General features: G+C 39.1%; 4 protein-coding genes and 1 non-coding gene across 9 annotated transcripts; 2 read left to right on the top strand and 3 right to left on the bottom strand.

Annotated features, from left to right (window-relative positions):
- Positions 1–3012: 3012 nt before the first annotated feature.
- On the top strand, positions 3013–3968 carry LOC147275634 (uncharacterized). The gene is made up of 2 exons (XM_086253973.1): positions 3013–3670; positions 3934–3968. The coding sequence occupies exons 1-2, from the start codon at positions 3013–3015 to the stop codon at positions 3966–3968; spliced, it is 693 nt and encodes a 230-aa protein (XP_086110099.1).
- A 7194-nt stretch (positions 3969–11162) lies between these two features.
- Positions 11163–11243, bottom strand: TRNAL-AAG (transfer RNA leucine (anticodon AAG)). The gene has a single exon. It is a non-coding gene; the product is annotated as a tRNA-Leu (tRNA).
- A 1100-nt stretch (positions 11244–12343) lies between these two features.
- Positions 12344–13070, top strand: AGP26 (arabinogalactan protein 26). The gene has a single exon (XM_086255098.1). The coding sequence runs from the start codon at positions 12428–12430 to the stop codon at positions 12842–12844; it is 417 nt and encodes a 138-aa protein (XP_086111224.1). The 5' UTR covers positions 12344–12427; the 3' UTR covers positions 12845–13070.
- Positions 13071–13256: 186 nt separating this feature from the next.
- LOC147275631 (protein NETWORKED 3C-like) lies at positions 13257–16009 on the bottom strand. Of its 5 annotated transcripts, none has more exons than XM_086254456.1 (3): positions 15915–16009; positions 15698–15817; positions 13257–14243 (listed from the first exon to the last, which is right to left on the bottom strand). In XM_086254456.1, the coding sequence occupies exons 2-3, from the start codon at positions 15786–15788 to the stop codon at positions 13492–13494; spliced, it is 843 nt and encodes a 280-aa protein (XP_086110582.1). In that variant the 5' UTR covers positions 15789–15817; positions 15915–16009; the 3' UTR covers positions 13257–13491. The 5 variants fall into 5 exon arrangements, with proteins under 5 accessions (XP_086110582.1, XP_086110581.1, XP_086110583.1 ...); XM_086254455.1 differs by having other exon boundaries at positions 15698–15802; XM_086254457.1 differs by having other exon boundaries at positions 15698–15831; positions 15915–15980.
- A 1707-nt stretch (positions 16010–17716) lies between these two features.
- On the bottom strand, positions 17717–21240 carry TLP3 (tubby like protein 3). Its single transcript, XM_086253985.1, has 5 exons — positions 20126–21240; positions 19310–19397; positions 18935–19064; positions 18676–18855; positions 17717–18466 (listed from the first exon to the last, which is right to left on the bottom strand). The coding sequence occupies exons 1-5, from the start codon at positions 20465–20467 to the stop codon at positions 17992–17994; spliced, it is 1215 nt and encodes a 404-aa protein (XP_086110111.1). The 5' UTR covers positions 20468–21240; the 3' UTR covers positions 17717–17991.
- Between the last annotated feature and the right edge of the window lie 19 nt (positions 21241–21259).

Genomic DNA, 21259 nt, shown 5'->3' with positions numbered 1-21259 from the left:
TTTCAGTACAAAAAGTGAAATTTAATACTTTCTGAAATATGAAAAATAAAAATGTTTGAGCCAAGCAGTTTTATGGGAAAAACACAAAAATTTCTTATGTGTATGTATGAGTACTATATCTGTTTCTTTCTATTTCTATTGGGGGTTTGATGATCACTAGCTATTTCTTCTGTAAAAAGAAAAAATGATGTTTGCTATGGTACTAGGATCTATGTGGTCTGGCATGAGACAACATTGACTGAAGTAACATGTACGTGAATGTTGTTAATTACATTGAAAACCCTGGTTTTAATTGGTTACTACCTTCTTTTCAAACAAGTCTTCTGAAGCTTAGAATGATAATGGTTTCTCATACAGTGGGCTCAAGCTGGTATATATGATTTGTGTACACATGCTCATAGCTTGACTCATATAGTACTCCAAAAAAGGGTTTAATGTACAAAAAACTGAAAAAGGCAAAGAATGCTGTCTTTTTGAGTATCTTCAAAGTCTGAATTTGACACATGAATCATATCAAGAGCGACAAGAAGAAACGGCCGTGGAAGCTTTTGTCAACTTGCATGTCTCGTGTGCAAGAGGCTGTGTCGTCGTTTCAACTTGACAGACCTAATTTGAATTTCTTTGTTTTTTTTTTTTTTTTTGGGTAAATCGTATTTTGAATTCCTTTGGGCAAACTAAATGTGAAATACACGTATACATGCTTGATATAACATCATAACATATGGACCGGGTTATCAAGTTAAGTTATACTTTTTCAAATTTTTGGATTAGTTTGCCAAATCACACATGATAAGCAAGTAATAAATTTTAGGGTGATTTCGATATTAGTCCATTAATTTTTTTTTTTTAGAGTCTAACACTATTCCTTTTTTTTTAATAATTAAAACTCATATTTAAAATCCTGCTCTACGTAGGATAACAATATTCCATTGGATGTCTACTATTTACAATTGTGTCACTCTTTAATTGCCATTAATTCTCCCATTAAAAAATGAATCTCCTTAAATTTATTAAAACACTTAATTTAAGGCACTTTTTATGGTGTGATATATATATATATAAATAGATATATTTTCTCATTTGATCAATATATATATCTTCTTCAGACTATGATTGAGTCAAATATAAAGAACCTACAATGAGAATTATATGTAGGTGTTTTAATTCATATAGGTTCTTTATACATATTATATGGATTAGTCCACCACCCCTGCGGCTCTCCTCCCGCGTTTGTAGGAGTTTTTCCAACCTAACATCACGTTAGGGTTTTCTGGCTTCCTGGTGCCAGTTTTTGCTCCCTCTGCCGGCGGCTGTCAGTGCAAGGCTTTGTTCCGACTTGCTCTTGGTCATCAGGGTGACCAACACCATGGATTCCTTTGAGTCTTTTTTCTCCAAACGCCTAACTCTGGTTGAAGGGGAAGAGGAGGAGATTCCGATTTGCAAGCTGGGGGCGGAAGTTAATCAAGAGGTTCTTCGGAAGAGTTTGGTGGCGAAGGTCCTAACACCCAAGAGCTTCAATCGGCCTGCCTTCAAAAACACGATGCTGAAGCTTTGGGACACTACGAGGAACGTTTCCGCAAAAGACCTTGGACCAAACCTGTTTCTCTTCACATTCTCCTCCGAAGGGGATAAGCAACGGGTTATCAACCAAGCCCCTTGGACTTTTGACAGAGCTTTGGTTGTTTTAGAGGAACCTAATGGTACAGTGGCCCCGAACGCTATGGCTCTGATACATGCAGATTTCTGGGTTCAAGCACACAACGTGCCACTACTATATATGACGGAGGAAGTGGGGAGGCTGATCGGGAATGGTCTGGGGACGTGTCTGGAAGTTGGGGGAGGCTATGAGCACCACCTGGTAGGGCAGTTTCTTCGTATTCGGGTGCGGCTCGACACCACAAAACCACTACCCCGGATCAAACGACTAACTCTGGAAGACGGGGAAAGGGTTGAAATCCAACTGCTCTATGAACGGCTTCCAATCTTCTGTTATGACTGTGGAAGGATTGGACACAATTTCAAACAGTGTGATTGTAATACGGATTCTAATCGTGCCGAATCCGAAAAGCAATGGGGGAGTTGGCTGAAAGCGGAACCAGCTTTTACAAGGTATCGCCCTGTCGAGGCCAGCGGGCAGGAGGCTGAGGACGAAAGAGAAGAACACACGGTCCAATTGATTGGAAATCAGGGGTCCATTATACCAGCTTTTAAAGTGACACCACAAACACGAGTGTCTCGGGAGGAGCTTGCTGCTATTGGGGAACAAAGAAGACAGCAGGAAGAGGCTGCAAGGCTGAAACGGCTAGACGCTTTTACGCAAACTGTGGGAAAGCAACTGCGACAGGAGGAGGAAGACGTAAGGGGTCTGATGGGCAATGTCGATCTCATTGGGGCACCACCGGGGGGAAAATGCACAGAGAGAGAAGGGGGCTCTTCTACGTCGCTGGGCACGGAGACGTTGTTAACTCCATTTGAGACCTCTGAGAGCTTAACCCAGAGTGTGGAACAAGATATCTTCAACCTTGCACCCCTAATCACTTGCAAGAAACCGCAACAAGCCTTAGTGGTAAAGAACCCGCCCTCCCAGGTGCAAGTTCAGGACCTGGGGAATCTCATGCGCGATACTCTGCATGGGGCGATCTCTCGGAAGCAACATTTGAAGGCCAAACCTGGGCCCCGACACAGAAAAGACAAGAATGACTCCAGTCCAACCTCTATGGATTTCGAGGCGGCTTGTGTATTGGGGGGTAAAAGGAAAGCTATGCAGGGGGAAGGAGACATGGTGGTGGGGTCGAATAAGAAGGGTCGCTCTCTCCAGTCGTCGGTTGATACCGGAATTATAGCAGGCTCGCCTAGGAGCAAAGTGGTGGGACCGGAACAGCCGGCCCACCACAAGCAATGAAACTCTTAAGCTGGAATGTTCGAGGTCTCCGGCATCCTCGAACATTCGCCTCTCTCAAGCACGTCTTGAGAGTCAATATGCCGGACGTCATTTTTTTAATGGAGACAAAAATGACGGAGTTACAAATGGAAAAGCTTCCAATTTTCTTGGGACTGAAGGGTGCTATGCGTGTGGGACGTCGGGGGTTGGGAGGTGGCCTAATTATGTTGTGGCGGCATGGTTGGCATCTTAAACTCCTGTCTTACTCCTTGGGCCATATTGACATGTTTATCGAACAACCATCTGGCTCCAATTTCCGCCTCACTGGTTTTTATGGGAATCCGGTGACTAACCATCGGCATCATTCGTGGGAGTTGCTGAGACGATTGCATGGGATGAGGTCGGGTCCTTGGATGGTTTTTGGGGATTTTAATGAAATTGTGATTGACTCAGAAAAAATTGGTGGCTTGGCGAGACCCCCAGGGCAAATGGGGGCCTTCCGGGATGTGCTGCTAGAGTGTGGTTTATCGGAGGTTAGTGTTGCTGGCGATTTATTCACTTGGGAGAGATATGAGAATGGGGAAATTTGCCTTCGGGAACGTCTTGATCGTTGTGTGGTTAACCCCAGTTTCCGGAACTCTTTTGCGTACATTATGGAGCATCATCTTCAGATACCTGGCTCCGATCATCTACCTATTCTTGTTGAGGTGCAATCACAGTGTAATTCGACTAGGGGCCCTTCTCCCAGACGCTTCCATTTTGAGCAGCGGTGGTGCTTAGAGGAAGGCTGTGAGGAGGTCATACGTGCTGCCTGGAACTTCTCTCTCCCAAGCAGCGGCTCGGTGCCACAAGGCTTGCATCATTGTGCGGTACAATTAAAACAATGGAGCTCGAGGCTTTATGGGGGGCGACGGACACATATAAAAAGGCTACAATTTGAGCTTGAACACTTGAAGAAATTTCCTCAGCCCAATCAAGATCCTTCTCGCCAAAAGGAAATCACACGAGAACTTGAATCCCTAATTGAAACCGATGAAATTTATTGGAAGCAGCGGTCGCGCATAAAATGGCTACAGGAGGGGGATAGGAATTCAAGGTTTTTCCATGAATCAGCAAAAGAGCGGGGGCAGCGAAATTACATTGCAGGCCTGTATAATAATCAGCATGTGTGGGTCACGGACGATGCACAGTTGGGGGCTCTTTTCTGTGATTTTTTTACTGATTTATTTACCAGTACCGGTGGAGTGGATATGGACAGAATTCTTTCTCTAGTGGAGCCCAAGGTGACGACTGAACAGAATAATAATCTTATCCGAGTGTTCACTCGTGTGGAAATTGAAGCTGCATTGAAACAAATGTACCCCACCAAAGCTCCGGGTTTCGATGGGATGCCTGCGATTTTTTACCAAAAATATTGGTCTATTGTTGGAGATGAGGTTGTGGATTTCTGCCTCAAAATTCTAAATGGGCATGAGAGTGTCCGCAGTGTCAACCACACTCTCTTGGCCCTTATCCCGAAGGTGGCTCTTCCTCAAAATGTGGGTGATTTTCGGCCTATTAGTCTTTGCACCGTTCTTTATAAGTTAGTCGCCAAGACTCTTGCCAACAGACTAAAGCAGATCCTCCCCCACCTCATTTCGGAGAATCAAAGTGCTTTTGTCCCGGGGCGCCTGATTCTGGATAATGTTCTTGTTGCTTTCGAGACAACCCATGCAATTAAGACCTTGTCTGCGGATGACACACCGAAAATGGCCCTGAAGCTGGATATGGCTAAGGCGTATGACCGTGTGGAATGAGAATTCTTACGGGCGCTAATGGAAAAATTGGGCTTTCATGAGAAATGGATCTCTCTGATTATGGATTGTTTGACAACGGTGAGTTTCTCGGTCCTTTGGCGGGGTGCCCCACTGGGGAATATTTTGCCTCAAAGGGGGCTTCGGCAGGGATGCCCTCTATCCCCATATCTCTTCCTCTTGTGTGCTGAAGGCCTTACCACCTTGATTAATAATGCGGATCGCCAGGGAATGATAAAAGGAGTGAAAGTTGCCCCTAATGCTCCTGAACTGACACATTTATTTTATGCAGATGATAGCTTACTTTTTCTTGAGGCCACACCAGGAAGCGCCTGGGCGATAAAGTCCATACTCAATATCTATGCCGAAGTGTCTGGCCAATTAGTGAATTTTTCTAAATCAGCGGTGTGTTTTAGCAAAAATACGGATCATTTAATTTCCACTATTATTTCTCAGGTCCTGGGGGTGTCGAAAGTGGAGTGTCATGAAAAATATCTTGGCCTCCCCAGTGTGGCGGGACGAGAGCGAAAGATCATCTTCCAATCAGTCAAGGAGCGTATATGGAGGAAATTAAGTGGCTGGAAAGAAAAGTTTCTCTCTAAGGCGGGGAAGGAAGTTTTACTGAAGGCCGTGGTTCAGGCTATTCCTACCTATTATATGAGTGTTTTTCGCATGCCCAAAGGTGTCTGTAAGGAGATCCGTGCGATGTTCTTTCGCTTTTGGTGGAGTAGTGGTGTAAAGGGGAGTGGTATACATTGGCTACGGTGGGAGAAATTGTGCACATCCAAATTGGACGGGGGCTTGGGCTTCCGGAATTTTGAGTATTTTAACAAAGCTCTTATTGCTAAGCAGGGCTGGCGTCTCGTGCACTCCCCTGACTCTTTGGCCAGCCGGGTCTTGAGAAGCAGATACTTCCCTCATGGCTCTTTTATGAATGCCACCATTGGCCAGCGCCCCTCACTTATTTGGAGATCTCTCATTTGGGCCCGTGGTCTGTTAAAGGATGGCATCAGGTGGCGTGTTGGTAATGGGTGCAACATCAAGGTATATCATGACAAATGGCTTCCAACACCTGTTACTTTTTCGGTGCAATCCCCACGGCTTCTTCCCAATGATTGTTTGGTCAGCGACCTCATCACTCCGTCAGGTGCCTGGAATAATGAGTTGCTGTATAATTATTTTTCGATGGAGGAAGCCGACACAATTGCTAGTATTCCCCTTGGCAGTCTGCAACACCTTGACCGACAAATCTGGCATTATACGAAGAATGGGCTCTACAGCGTTAAGAGTGGGTACTGGCTTGCTATGAATTCAGTGACCATGTCGACCCTTCCCAGCTGCTCCTCTCAGCGATCCAATCAACAACTATGGCGCACATTATGGAATTTGGGCATCCCGGGCAAGATCAAAATTTTCCTTTGGCGTTGCTGCCAGGAAATTCTTCCATGTAATGTTAATCTCTTCAATCGCAAGATCATCCCTTGGCCTGCATGCCCCCGGTGTCGGAAAAAACCAGAGACGGTCCTACATGCTGTTTGGGGATGCAGTGCTGCAAAGACTGTTTGGCACTGCTCTGTTCTTGGTGAGATGGTGCGATGGTACGGGGGGGGAAGCTTCACTGAATTTTTCCAGTCAATCCTACTTGTTCTCTCCAAAGCTGAGCAGGAGGAATTTGCTTTTATATGCTGGGGCGTCTGGAATATGCGGAACGACTTTGTGCATAATGGCGTGGTTGGTGATGGATTGCACCAGTATACCCGCATGATTGCTTTTGCTACTGAATACAAAGAGGCTTGGCTTCGCCTTCAGCCGAGCCCCATGACGAACGAGCCTGGGGAAAAATGGCAGAAGCCTGTGGAGGGTGTTTTTAAGATCAATGTGGATGCAGGTGTCTCTACACGAACTCGGGCGTGTGGTCTGGGGGTGGTGATTCGGGACAGCTGTGGGGAGGCCCTTCTTGCTGCTTCCAAGCATATTCCTGGCACCCATTCGCCACGAGAGGCTGAACTTATGGCAGCTATCATGGGGCTGCAACTTGCGGCAGACCTGGGTCTCTCTCATATTGTTTTGGAAATGGATGCACTGGATGCAGTGAACTGCATCAATGATCCTTCTAGCTGCCTGGCAGCTGATGGGGTCCTTGTTGAGGATGTCAAACTTCTGCTGCTGGGCTTCGCATCGACAAGCTGTTGCCATTGCCGACGAACCAGCAATACTGCAGCACATCACCTTGCAAAATATGCTGTCTCACATGTTGGCTCCCTTATTAGTCTTAATAATTGGCCAAATTGGCTTGCTGTAATTCTGCATACTGATGCAACTTGAATAAAAATTGCAGCTTTCTCTTCTCAAAAAAAAATTCATATAGGTTCTTTAATTTTTGTAGGTTATTTATCACTAAAAAAGAATTGTATGTAGCTTCATTAGTTGTTGTAGGTAATTTGTTTGTTAATGATTTAGAGTTCATTAGAATTGTGTGTATGTTCATTATATTTATATATAATATATATTTTTTAGGTTCATTATATATTTATGAGAATTATTTGTAGGTTATTTATTTGTTTATAATTATTAATGTAATTCAAAAAAATCATATATGGGCATTCATGATTGACGTTCGAAAAAAAAGTCCAGCAATGAATTATTAGCATTTAAAGCACAAACAATTGTAAAGAGTAAATACAGATGTTATTAAAAATAAAAAGTCAACTAAGGAAAAAACATCTTAAATAGGAATGCATGAGGGCATATGAGGAATTTACAAAGTTTAAATTTAAAAAATACTGATTAAAAAAATCTAAAAATAGAAAGAATGATGAGTTGGCAAGTGGACAAAGGGGTTAACACACGAAAAAATAATGTCATGGGTTTTAGTGTAAAAAAAAATGAATTTGAAGGAAATTTTCCTAATTGACTATAAATTTTAGTAATCCATGGAACATGTGTTTGATATGTGTTTACTGGTCTTTTTGGGTGGACATGATCTTAGAACAATCATGTATCATATATGAGATGTTGTGAGCAAAAGACAAAGAAAATCACTACAATAACATTTAATATATTAACATGGAAATGGTTCCTTTTAAAAAACAGGAAATTGTAGGTAAGATTTTAGACAGTCTTAAATGCTAAATTCTTAATGTCATTTTTTGAACATATTTTACACTAGAATTATAGCAATGGTTCTGGAACTTTACTTCAAGTATCACTTTGGTCCACAACTGAAATGGTTATCGAATTTTATGCTAGAATTATAGCAATGGTTCTCGAACATATATTTGTCATCATTGTTTTATTTATTGAGGGTATAGAATATGTATTCACCTCATATCCTCTTAGGGTACATATAGAATGGGGCTTTGTGAAAGTTTTACCCAAAATTTCAGAGTTAAAACCTAATATAAAGTTAATAAACCAATATCGAGGACTCGAGAAAGAAGCAAAAATGCATTGTCGAACACTCAATAATGACTGTCGAGCGTTCGGTGCTTAATATGCGTGAAAAAAAATAAAAACTAATAGACCAATATTATGTGACGTGAAATGATTAAAGAATCTAGATGAAAGTATAATATATAGACCAATATTGAAGTTTAGTTAGAATTCTATAATGGTAAGATTTTAGTCCATCCAATATAAAATTAAAATTAAAGGAGCTGATGGATGAAAGTATCTCATAATTAACACCTGTCTTTTTATCACTTAAATCTCTGACTTTTTCAAGGCTGCTGCCTGGAAATTAGGTAGGTCAAAATATTTGCCGTATTTAAGAGACCAGGTGTAGGAAAAGCTCCTGTCATCATCTGTACATGTTCCTCTTTACGACTACAGGGCTCACCAAGAAGAGATTATCTCAGTAATTTGATCTGATCAAGCCCCATATTTAACTTTGCTCTCAATTAAGTTGACAAAGATCACGAAGTGCCAAACCTTTTTTCCCACTGCTAATTATAGTGCTCCTCTTGGCTTTCTCTTGGTGTATATATAAGAAATCTGCATCTTATCCTTGTGAGATAATTTAATTTACATTTTCTTAATAGGTTTTATCTTTGTGCCACTAATGCATATATCAAAGTGTTGCTATGTAAATCACATTTTATTGACCATGCACTTTACCCATTATGACATCTCTCTAATAAAAATAAGTTCATTTTTTTTAAAGACCAAGAATCAATAATGTGTTTCCCCACATTAATTATAACCAAGCAGCCGTAATTTACATTTAATTGTGTCTCAAATAGTCAAATTAATCTCAATATATATTAAGAATAAAAAAAAAATTGATTTTTTTTTTTTGGCCAAGAACAAAAGGATTCCATTCAAAAAAGCCACAAAGCAGTAAGAAGCAAACATCTAGAAAATTCAAACAGAACCAAAAAGAAAATGATAAACCTTGGGACTAAAGTAACATGCACGTAAGTGTTGCTTTCCAAGTTTCCATCAACACCATCATACACAGCTCTTTATTTCATTGAAAACCCTGGCAGTAGTACTTTTGATTGCTACCTTCTTTCAAACAATTCTGAAGCGTAGTCACTACTTTCCATGACCCATGAATGCTGGCCTCAACCTCATCTGATTTGGTATAACCAATTGACCACAAAAAAAAAAAAGAGTATCTAATTTTATTAAATTTCACAATGTAAAAATAATATCAAATCCCCAATCAATTAAATCATCTTGGGTGTCTGAAAATTTTTTATATATAATTTACCTAAAAGAAAAGAAAATTACAGATTTGGTCAACTTATTTTATACATAGTTCAATTTTGGTCCATGATCTTTTTTAAGTTCTGTTTTTGTCCACTAATTGTTTCATTTGTTCAATAAAGGTCCAGATTTCTGACTTTAAATCCTTTGGGTTGTGTTTTCTTCAATTATAATTGAAGTAAAAGTTATATTTCATCATTTCTTAGTCATATGAACAAATTTAGAGTATTAGAATCTAAGAGAATTGAGATTTGGTGAAGTTTGAAAAATTAGCAGTTTCGGGTACCCTACTTTGAAGTCAATTATCTTGAGTTTTAGAACTCTAATTTGAATGATCTAATGGTTGTAAAATGGAGATGCATAGCTTTAAAACAAGTATATGTTTACTGAATTTGAGTGAGATTTGATAGGGTAAAAAGGATGTCAGATTTGAGATCAAATCTGAACATTTATTGAACAAGTGGAACAATTAGTAGACTAAAACAGAACTTAAAAAAGATCGTGAATCAAAATTGAACTAAGTATAAAATAAGTGGACTAAATCTGTAATTTTCTCGCTAAAAGAATTATAACTATTCAATATTTATAATATCAATTTTATCATAATTTGACTTCAAAGTTGACGGAGAGTTAGATTATCCTGATCACAGTCAAATTGTTGAAGAATTTTGGGTGCTTTAATCATGGATTTTTCTAATTAAATCTTATTTCCAAAAGTATATTATATATACATGCCAAGTTGTTTCCATCATGTATAAAAAATAGAAAGAAACTGCTGGCCGGCACAAGAAGTCAAAAGTATCACCCCATATGGAGCTGCATCTTCAAATGAATCAAAAGCATTTTCTCAAACTGATTTCAATCTGACCGTGTCTTGCGACTCTACATGTCTACCCACCCTTGCTTGGTTTGTCATCATAAAAAACAAAATTGTATATCAATTCAAACCAGATTCAACATCAACATGGCCACATAGGGGCATTCTTATCATTTCTATTAGATCTACCCATTTCACCTTTGTTTTGTTTATCTTATTAGTCAATAGTGATGAATCATACAACAGGAATTAAAAGTTCTCTACCCAATTTTGACATAATTTAGTACACTATTTTAACTTATTTCACAAGTCTAATACAAAGAACATAACAACACATAGCATAAAAAACAAAATTGTATATCAATTCAAACCAGATTCAACATCAACATGGTCACATAGGGGCATTCTTCTCATTTCTATTGAATCTACCCATTTCACCTTTGTTTTGTTTATCTTATTAGTCAATAGTGATGAATCATACAACAGGAATTAAAAGTTCTCTACCCAATTTTGAAATAATTTAGAACACTATTTTAACTTATTTCATAAGTCTACTACAAAGAACATAACAACACATAGGATGGGATCGGGTTAAAGTCTACATTAATTGAACTCTAAACCTATCTTAATTTTAATCCATTGTCTCACCCTCTTTCACTACTTGTCTCACCCTCTTTCCAAAGTTTTGGGTAGACTGCCATGGGCTCTGTTCAAGCCCAAAGTTTTAAGACATTACTCAGCCTATAATGGTCCATTTGCAATAACCAATTGGTCCAAGCCCAATGATGATTTGGCGAGGGCTGACCCAATATAAACCAAAATGTTCTTGGATGAAACTAAAGGACAAAAATGTAACATTCGTGTGGCTTTGGGCTCGTTCATTACTTGTCTTCCAGACTTCAGCCCAAACCGAAAAAGCCCATATTTCTCATCTAAAAAGCAAAAAAAATAAAAAATGAGTTGTTGAGAGTGGGATTTGAACCCACGCCCTTTCGGACCAGAACCTTAATCTGGCGCCTTAGACCAACTCGGCCATCTCAACGTTGATGTTAACTGGCTAATGCTTAAATTTATATATATTGAGATCTTGGCGGCTGTGTTTGACTAGACTGCATTGTAAAAGGAGGCAAATAAAGAGAAACCACATGGTCTACTAAGCTGTCTGTCAGTGACTCAGTTCCAATATCCTTCCCAAATGCCACAGCAGCCCATCATTCTATAATACTCTCACTTTCCTCACCAAACCAATTATTATCCACCAGCTTACCTGGATCAGCTATGGTTGCTCTAACGGTCAGAAAAGCAGAGCCATGATCAGAATATCATACACAAAACCCAAAAATTAAACTACCCAACAATAACAAATGGAATCATCAAGTCATCGTTGTTGGATTATTAACTGACCCCTTTCCAAGTTTTTAATGAGGGAATTTATATCTATGGTATAAACATATTATATGACATATAAACAAATTTAACGGTAGAAGAATCTATACTTATTAGCAGAAAAAGTGAACTCATCAAGATCTAAGAGTTAAAAATGTGTTTATATGTAATATATGTGCGTATGATGGAATGTTCCTAGCAAATAATATGACTAACCTATAAATCAACAATAACTTGCTGCTACCAGCAAACTGCAGCTTATATTCATCCTAAGCTAAATGCTACTTCAGCTGCCTAGCAGTGACTTTTGAAATTTTTGGTGTGCTGACAAAACAATTGGCATTAGAAACTGGTGTGACAGTGTCCAAATACACAACATTTAACTGAACCTCATTTTTTATTGCTGAAAGTAACAAAGGGTTATATTTAAACTAACCCTGCTCTGTAGTCTTCACATGGCACCAACATAATGCAGCCATGCCAAGATTTAAAGGCTAACAACAGACTCACGGGCCAACAACTGCAGAAAATTATAAAAATGATGAAAAGGGAAAAAGCAAGACACCTCATGTTCATGTTCCAGAGGAAAATCACTAATCAACCTTGTCCCTTTGCAAGACATGCAGAGCTGTATTACCATAGCAGCTTCCAATTATATGTTTTGGCATTTTGTGTGTTGTGTCCCCACCATCACTTTTCTCACCAGACCCTTTTAAGCCTTACATTCTCTTCACCTCTTTACTCTTCCATCTCCTCTTAGGCTCTTACTCTCTCTCAAAGACACATTTATTGAAGTTCTACACTTCTACTACTATTGTGCCCTTGATTATATCATCATTTATGGCTTCCTTTTGGTCATTCTTGGCAATGTTGATGATTTCCATGGCTTATCATTCTTCACTAGCCTTGGAATCCCAACTAGATACCCGGTTTTCCACTATATCTGCTGCACCAGCATTGTTGCCAGGAGCTCCTCTATCTTCTTCTCCTACCTTATCCCCAGATATTTCTCCCTTATTTCCTTCTCCTGGTGGTGTACCACTTTCTCCATCTGAGTCATCACTGCCCACCATCCCATCAAGCCCAAGCCCTCCAAACCCAGAAGCCACTGTTGCTCCTGGACCAGGCATGGGTTTTGCACCATCAGGGTCTATGCCAGTTTCCCATTCAGTTTCTATTACTTCATCTCCACCTCTAAATGTAATTTTCTTTCTGGGCTTGCTGGTCGTTTGTGTAATGCAGGTTTCTGGTGTGTGAGAGAATCATAGTGGTATCAGAAAGATAAAAAAAAAAAAAAAAGTTAGTGGAAAGCTTCAATTATTGTTACTAGTGGTTCCACTTTATGTTTGTACACTATTTTGGTAGTATATAGAATGCTTTAGTGTAATGTTAGGTAAATGCAGCTAATGGCATTGATTTGGATTGTGATGGGATAATGTACCCAAAAGAAGTTTAGAAAATAAAAGTTGCATTTTCAGTCTTATATTATATTGTTCCCATTCTTTATTGCTTTCTGTTATTTTTATATTCCTCTTCTCTGAACATTATATTGTTTCAGCCTTCCACTAGAAAGAATCAAATAAAACATTTAGATGCTATTCATGAATCAGAACCTGAACCATGCGAAGTGTAGATTTTTTTGATATAATAAAGCATAAATGGCAGTGTCTGCTGCAAAGATGCATATACTTCAAATATATTCATCAAAGGAAACCGCGTTCAAATTACAATAATTGAGTTACAGGGAGTGCAAATAACACAGGAAGAATATCGAAAATGTTAGAACTACTTGAAAGAAACACTTTAAATTCCTAGTTTAAATTCTTGGGGAAAAACCCCTATATAGACATCTTTGTAAACTGTGTCCTACAAAATATACTAATTGCAAACATGTAAACCGGCATCTAGAGTGCAATAATTGTAGCATGAATCTTTGAAGATCTACTAAACAATTTCCTTAAAAATGTCCCCTTCTTGTTGAACTCAAGGGGGCTCGAATTTTTAGGTGATTCTCTGGCAAGAAAATTCTTTCTCAGCTTCACATTGTCCTCTTTCAGCACATCCACAGCTAAACTTAACTGTCTTATGACCTCTCTTTTCTCTTCATCTTTCTGCTTTAGTTGATCTTTCTGAATTCTGTTCTCTTCCTCAAGCCTCTCTATTAACTCTCTCTTCTCTTCATCTTTCTTCTTTAGCTGATCCTTGTGAATTCTGTTCTCTTTCTCAATCCTCTCTATTACTTCCCTTAACTTTCTCAGCTCATCATCATTAACCCCACCTGAAGCTTTCTCTTTCATTTCATTCTCAACTTGGGGCTCATCATCTTGTTCAGGATCATCAACTTCAGACTCGGTGTACTCCTCGGGATCACAGGTTTCGGAGTGGCTATCATAGGTTTGATCCACCACACTCATTGACTTCTCTGACTGATACTTGGTTGAAGAAAATGGCGACCCTAATGTTGTCAGGAGGCGAGTTCCAGAATCAGACTTAACTTGATCATATCGCTCAGCTAATGAGCGGTGAGCTCGATAAAATTCTTCAACCATGCTGATTAGCTGTGGCCGCTTCTTGTAATACATCTCTGCACGTTGGGCAAAGGAATCTGCATCTTCCTGAATCAGCATTAGCATGGCCTCTGTGTTCTGCTCTAGCTCTGCCATTGAAGAAAAGAGACATCCATCAAAATTCTTATAAAGGAAACGAAAAGAAAAAAATCATTTAGTGAAGTGGATAGTGCACATGAATAAATTGGTAATTGCTACAAATTAACTTAGGCAGATGCTGTTGCAAACTGGGCAGCATCTATTCAATTAAAAGTTGCTGAACAAATATAAAACAGGAGGGCACATTGATAAATTTATTATGGAGTCCCATGGACCCTCCTACTTTATTTGTTATTGTAGAATGCATATTATGTGCCTCAGAAAGGTTCTTTTGAATATAACTAGATTCCAGTGGGTCCAAAACAACATGAGGCTACAAACAATTAAACAGTACATGAAGAAAAAAAGGGATATAGAGAGATCATTCCTAAAAGGTAAACAGGAAAGAATTTAGCAATTTCTTTGAAGTGTGGACCTTAGGGCTAATCTACAGTGAGGACCGCCACCAGAACAACATGCATGGCCACTATTGCCTGTATACAATCATCAAAACACTGACTATATATATGACCTCTAAGAACCAGAACCATATGATGATAAGATATAGTACACCTCTGGGTGAGTGATCCAGGGTTAATTTCACCACCAACCCTATCCCCTACCCTTCCTATTCTACCATTTCATAATGGTAGGGGGACCCCTCCACCCTGCTATGGACAGGGTCAAGAGTGCCATAATGATGAACTAGCATACAAATGTTAGTAAGCTAACGAGTCAAACCCCAAGTATTAGCTACTATTGGTCTTTACAAATTGTACAAGAAAGTCTTCATAAAAATGTTCCTATAATTGATTCTTATGCTAATCAGGATGCTGCTTATGGGAAAGTTTTCTTACAAAACCTTGTTTAAACCACTTGTTGTTAAGTACAAAGAAAAGAAGTTACCAAAGACGATTTTTTATCCAAGAAACAAAAAATAAAGACATACAATGTAGATAAAACAGATTTACACTGCCACAAAAGCAAAGCCACTTTTTGGATTCATATGAACGACTCTTTTTATTTTTTTATTGTTTTTTTATTGGGGGAGGAGGTGAGCTAGCCATTTTGTCTTTAACCTCGGTAAACAATAAAGTAATTCATGAATCCTAGCATCAAAATTCACATAGAATTGAAGGTGAACAATCCCACACCCACATGGTTTTGTATAAACAATGCCACTTGGGTAATCAATTTCCAATCTCACCAACCATTCTTCCCAATTCTGTTCACTCAAATTACACAAAAAGTTCAAAATTTTAAACAGGGTCCCCCAACCCCACCTCACAAAAAAAAAAAAAAAAATACAAATCAGACTTTGAAATTTCTGAAAGTTCAGACTACACAGTGCTCAACTCAACGGTCTAGAATCAAAACCCTTTTGACAGTAATAGGCTAATAGCTCAAGATTAAAACCCAGAAAATCTTGATCTTGAAAAACAAAAGAGAAGGGTAGAGAGAGTACCAGCGAGAGTGTTATGAAGCCATGGGGAGCGTCTGGAGTTGCTGTGACTGTCGAACAACCACCAGTGTGATGTCTGCTGCTGCCTCGTCATCTTCTCCTTCTTACCTTCAGTTCCAAACACTAAAAGTGAGGGTCTTTCCGTCATTTCAACCATCAACTCCGGCCACCGCCATAAAAAAAAAAAAATCCGAAACACACAGAGAGTGAAAGAGAGTACCTGGTTTTTCACAGAGCCGCTAATGCAAGACTCTCTCTCTGCAGAGACTTTCGCAGAGAGTGAGAGGGAAGCTGTGGACAGTACGAAGTTAAAATATACACTTCCTCGACCTTCGAAATTGTTTGTCATCATATACTACTTGGATTATCGTCTTAGCCTATCATATTCCGACACGTGTTAAGAGTCATCCCAAAATTCCAACAAAAAATACAAAATTTGCGTACTTGTAACAAGGCGGATTCAAATTTCTCGCAATTTACGAAATTGCTCAACTTTTGTCTTATCGTTGGAAAAAACACGAGGGTGTTTTGGGAATGTGGGGTTTTTATGAACATTGACCGTCTAGCTGGAGTTTCAGTGAATCAAGGGTGGGGGAGCGTAGTGGGGGCCACAGTACATGTATAATTATTAAAATTAGATGTAAAGAGAGGGAAGGAGCATAAATGTAGAATGTGTGCAACGGTCAAGAATATGAGATTCATGGAGCCAAACATGTGACTTCATAATTAAAAAAATGCATAAATTTAATTTAGACACATAATTATATATGCTATTTCAATGGGATACACGAACTTTCAAATATTTCAAATATACACATGATTTATTATGTAAATTGAAAAATGAAATTTCGTCCATCAATTTATTGATAGATCAGTTAAATGTCAGCTTGCCTTTTGCTAGCGGGGATTAATAGGCGACGTTGTACCAACTCAGCATACATTTCCCGCCAAATAAGCAACACATGTCCACTTGACATGGGCCCCCACACCCATCACCTCTTTCCTGCTCGTCGAACGCTCTCCTGACCATTTAGTTTCCAAAAAACATCACGTTTTCTCCCAAATTTGAATATAAATCTCACTTGTATTCAACGAGCGAGAAAGAGATGATGAGTTTGTGGACCCGTATCAAGGGTTAGGTGGACCTGTATTGCTCATTTGGCGGGAAATGAGCGACACGGGTCCACCTAACCCCCTGACATGGGCCCACAAACTCTCTCTCTCTCTCTCTCTCTCTCTCTCTCTCTCTCTCTCTCTATTATTATTAAATTGTGGACCCGTATCGCTCATTTGGCGGGAAATGTTTGCTGAGATAGCGTCACGTCGCCAAGTAATCCCGGTCAGCAAAAGTCAAGCTGTCATTTAACTGATCTCTCAACGAATCAATGACATAAATTTATTTTTCAATTTAGATAATAGATCGGGTGTATATTTAAAATATTTTAAAGTTCATGAACCCCGTTGAAATAGCTTGTATAGTTATGTGTCTAAATTAAATTTATGCCTTAAAAAAATTAGAGACTAAATGTGTGAATCATATAGATGGGGGCACGCACCAATTTGGATTAAAGATTGAAGGAATAAAGTTTTTAATTTCTTGTTTTTTGGTGTTTTTAATTACCAGTGTGCTCTTTTTTTGTTTTTTGGTGTTTTTAATCCTACTTGTTTAATTTTTTTGCTACAAATTAAGTTGTTAAAGTTTTTCTAGAAATAATGGAAAGAGAAAAAAAAAAATTTAGAAAGTTGTTGTGTCCTCCAAATACTCTTGTTAAACCAAAAGAAAACGAAAAATGTATATTTTTGGAATCAATGCATGTAATTTAATTATTAAATAATTCGACCGAGTAGCATTAAAGAGCACTATATTATTCTTTGGGGGCAAACATGTTTATTTTTGGTCGAATTTGGGGGCAAACCCAGGTGCATTCACTTGCTTGCAAAAGTACAACGAAGTTATGCTCCCTCTTCTCCTGCTTCCAATATTTTGGAAGACAACCCAACCCAATGGAAAATTGTCTCACGTGAAAAAAATAGAGACATGGCTTCCCAGCACGCCTTGAGTCTGTTATCCAAATTACATACAAAGCAGAAAACACAGAAGACTCAAAGGATTCTGTCATTCTAATTAAAAAAAGAACAATATTTAAGCAAGAATGTAAGGGGAAATATTTTGCATATCTAGACAATTCAAAAAACACTCTTGAAATGGGGAAGGAAAAAAAGAAAAGAATTGTTTTCATTTAAGTTCAACTACTGGGAGTCCAAGCATTGGGACTGGATTGCAACCTTTTTGCCAGTCATTCACAAGCAATCTTGGTGTCAAAGCTGCTAAGGCAAATGGCAAATGCCTGAAAGGCTGAGATTGGATACTGATAATCCATGGTAAATACATCCTTACCCACTTTTCCAAACTGGAGGATGACATTCTCATGCTCCTGCCCAGTAACTCCATTCTCTGGTGGAGAGGCAACCAGCTGAAAATTCTTGACCGAAGCAACTGTTACTCGTCCATTGAAGTTCAGACACCAGCACTGGAGTTGTTCATGCCACCTAGGTGCCTTGTTCCTCAATACCAGCATGTCTTCATTCTGGCCAGGTAGTAGTCCAGATTGGAAACTCTCCGTGCGGGTTGATTTTGATCTGAAAAAACGGATGGATGGAAAACTATCCAAGTTGCTATGCAGAAATTCAGACTGCGTGGGTGCCTCACCTCCTGGCTCAACAGCGCAAGCAGGGATGGCATCCATTACACACTGCATCCTCCTCGGACCTCTGAATTTGATGATATATCAATGTCGGTATTTAAAAAAAATAATACTGTAGTAACTAGTAACCGGATAATGATTAACCACAACTCTTCTAGGAAAAAAATCAAAGAAAAGAAAATCATTTAAGACAACAGTCATAAAGTTTTGGTTATTATTTGACATTAATCTCCTTTCAAGTGAGGATTGGGATATTTTCAAAAACATTTCACATACCTGGAACCCAAGACGTTCAACTCATAAGCAATATGGGCCACAGGATAGTTGCCAGCAGGAACACTGGGGGAGACTTGTTTCATATTTACAAGCCTGGTGGAACAACATTTAGTGACTTTGGCTCCGGTATTAGTAGGTTGTGCATCATAGATAGTGAATTTAGTGCCCAGAAAGTTTGACCTGTCATTGAAATCAGATGATGAGCTTAGGCCTAAAAGATGATCAAGAACTAGTCATGTCAGTAATCTGATAAACATACCTGAGCTTTCCAACAAAGGCACTGTTCCCTTTTGACACATCTTCAGAATTTAGAGAGATGATGTAGTCTGTGCATGTTGGGCGTCTACACTTTCTTGCAGCAAGGAGGAACTTTCCATCATCAGTTGAGGCTGGCAAGAGCAGAGAAAAGCTAAAAAAATTCAATTTACATCTTAGAAAGGAGACTCTGAGAAACTTGACCTTGTTTTCTCCATGTTTTACTAAGCAACTTGTTGCCAATCCAATTACATAAAAAAATGCTAAACCAAACCATATCAACCTATTACCATGAGCATTATGGACAACCAAAAAGCACAGTAATCCCAGGAAAAGCAAAACAGCACAACCACATAGGACATAATATTCAGTAATTCACCTTGATTTAAGCCCAGGAAAAGATAATATGTCTGGTTGCTACGACTCCGCTTTATATAACACTGAAGAAGTGAGTCCCTTGGACCAGGCTGCAAAAGATAAGCAGACTCCAATTGTTAGCTCAATGTAGGAGGGGAAGATACAATGGATAAGTCTTTTTTGATAACAATAGGATTGGCAATTCTTACATTCCTAATAGGAAACTATCAAGAACAATATATTATGAAAAAGTTTTACAGAAGATATGAGAGGTGGCCTCAGTAGTTTATTTCCCATGTACATTCTGCAAAAATCCCAATACATGCCAAATTTTAAGAATCACATCAACCACAAGAACAGGACGGTCTCTGGAAACTGTCATGTCAATCCAGAATGTTACATACTATTAATACCCAAGCCAGTCAGTCGCAGCTTATCCTTATATTAAAACTTTTCATTTGGTTCTTGAAAACTATTAGTTATCACAGAAGAGCGAGTGTTATAACTAATAAGTTATCACCATTACTCAAATTAAATGTTCATAGATACAGAGTACGGACTGTGCGGCTGTCCTTCATGATTCATGAACAGGCATGTCAAACTTTTCCAGCCACTGCCTTCCCTTACATTTCAATGCAACAATTATCAAACAGCCATTACTCTACCATCACTACAGACAATATAAGGATCTTTATCTTACTCTGTAAATCAATTTCACGATATAACGATCTAGCTACCCTCAGACTAAAGGTAAAATAAATGCATTAAAAAGAACGCAATTGGATAAAATAACAATAATTAAGACTTTGTTAGAGAGATATGGAACAGCATCTCAAACCTGCTTCAAGGAGATTGGGAATGTCAGCTTGCCCGAAACTTCTGGAGATTTCACAATTTCTTTCATGATTTCTCTCCAATTTCTGCAAACACCGGCACAACAAACCACATTTTTCCGCGGAGGCCATGTATCATCAGATGCCTCTATTCTCATCAGCACATCCCTCAAAAGCTCTGGCGGCATGTTAGCCCAACAACTCTGCTTCAAGGCATCAACCCTGACTGAGGTATCCTGAACCACCCGGTGAGACCTCGACCTCATCCCAAATTTCACATCAAACCCTTTCCTAGAAATGCTACCAAAGTCACCTTTCATATCTTGAAGTATACTCTTAAAAGACATCAGTGCTTCCTTTATCCTTACTGGGTATCCTTACCTTTCTACACCTAAAGTTCAGCACAAACCAAGTAAAGGCCCTCCAATCTCTCCAAGTTAGCCCACATTCACCACAGAATACCCAAACTTTACCCAGTAATATAATCTAATAAGCACTGAGAAACAAAACCCAGAAGCCTAAAGTGCTCAAACCTATAATTTTTAATCAAAGTGACCAACCAACAGTACAAAATTCTCCCCCTTTCTCAAATGTGGATATCAATCAGCCATTATTGATCCCAAAATGTTAAATACACATTCCATAATTCATACCAAGGTGTTACAAACTTACATACACAGTCTTCAGCCACTGATGCACTGTTTGTAGATCTAAAGCACCAAATTCAACGGATATGTATTGCACAGAAAAATCCAATAACTGAAAAACACCCACTATAGATCAACTAGCCAGACCGCCAAATCCAATCAAAATTTGTCATTTTTTCATGGATCTCTCTTCAACTAGTTGCAAAAACACCCTAAAAGAAACTGAGTGCCAAACACATCCGATGTCCCATTAAAGCTTTACATGGATTGAGCTACACAAACCTCAAAAACCAAAGTCACAGGAACACCTACAAGGCCCGGTAAAGATCAGATTTTGGGTCAGGGAATGAAGCCATTTCGATGATGGGGCTACGAATGCAAGAACCGATGGTCTGGAAATTAGGGTTTGGTGGTCAGTGGTGTGCCTGTGCTGGAGTGCCGGGACCAGTAATGGCTGATGGGTCCTGTTTCCAATACACTCTCTTATCCACA

This window comes from Dryas octopetala, chromosome 8 (assembly GCF_963921425.1).
Source record: "Dryas octopetala chromosome 8, drDryOcto1.1, whole genome shotgun sequence".
NCBI classification, from domain to species: Eukaryota; Viridiplantae; Streptophyta; class Magnoliopsida; order Rosales; family Rosaceae; genus Dryas; species Dryas octopetala.
This window is presented reverse-complemented; position numbering and strand designations above follow the sequence as displayed.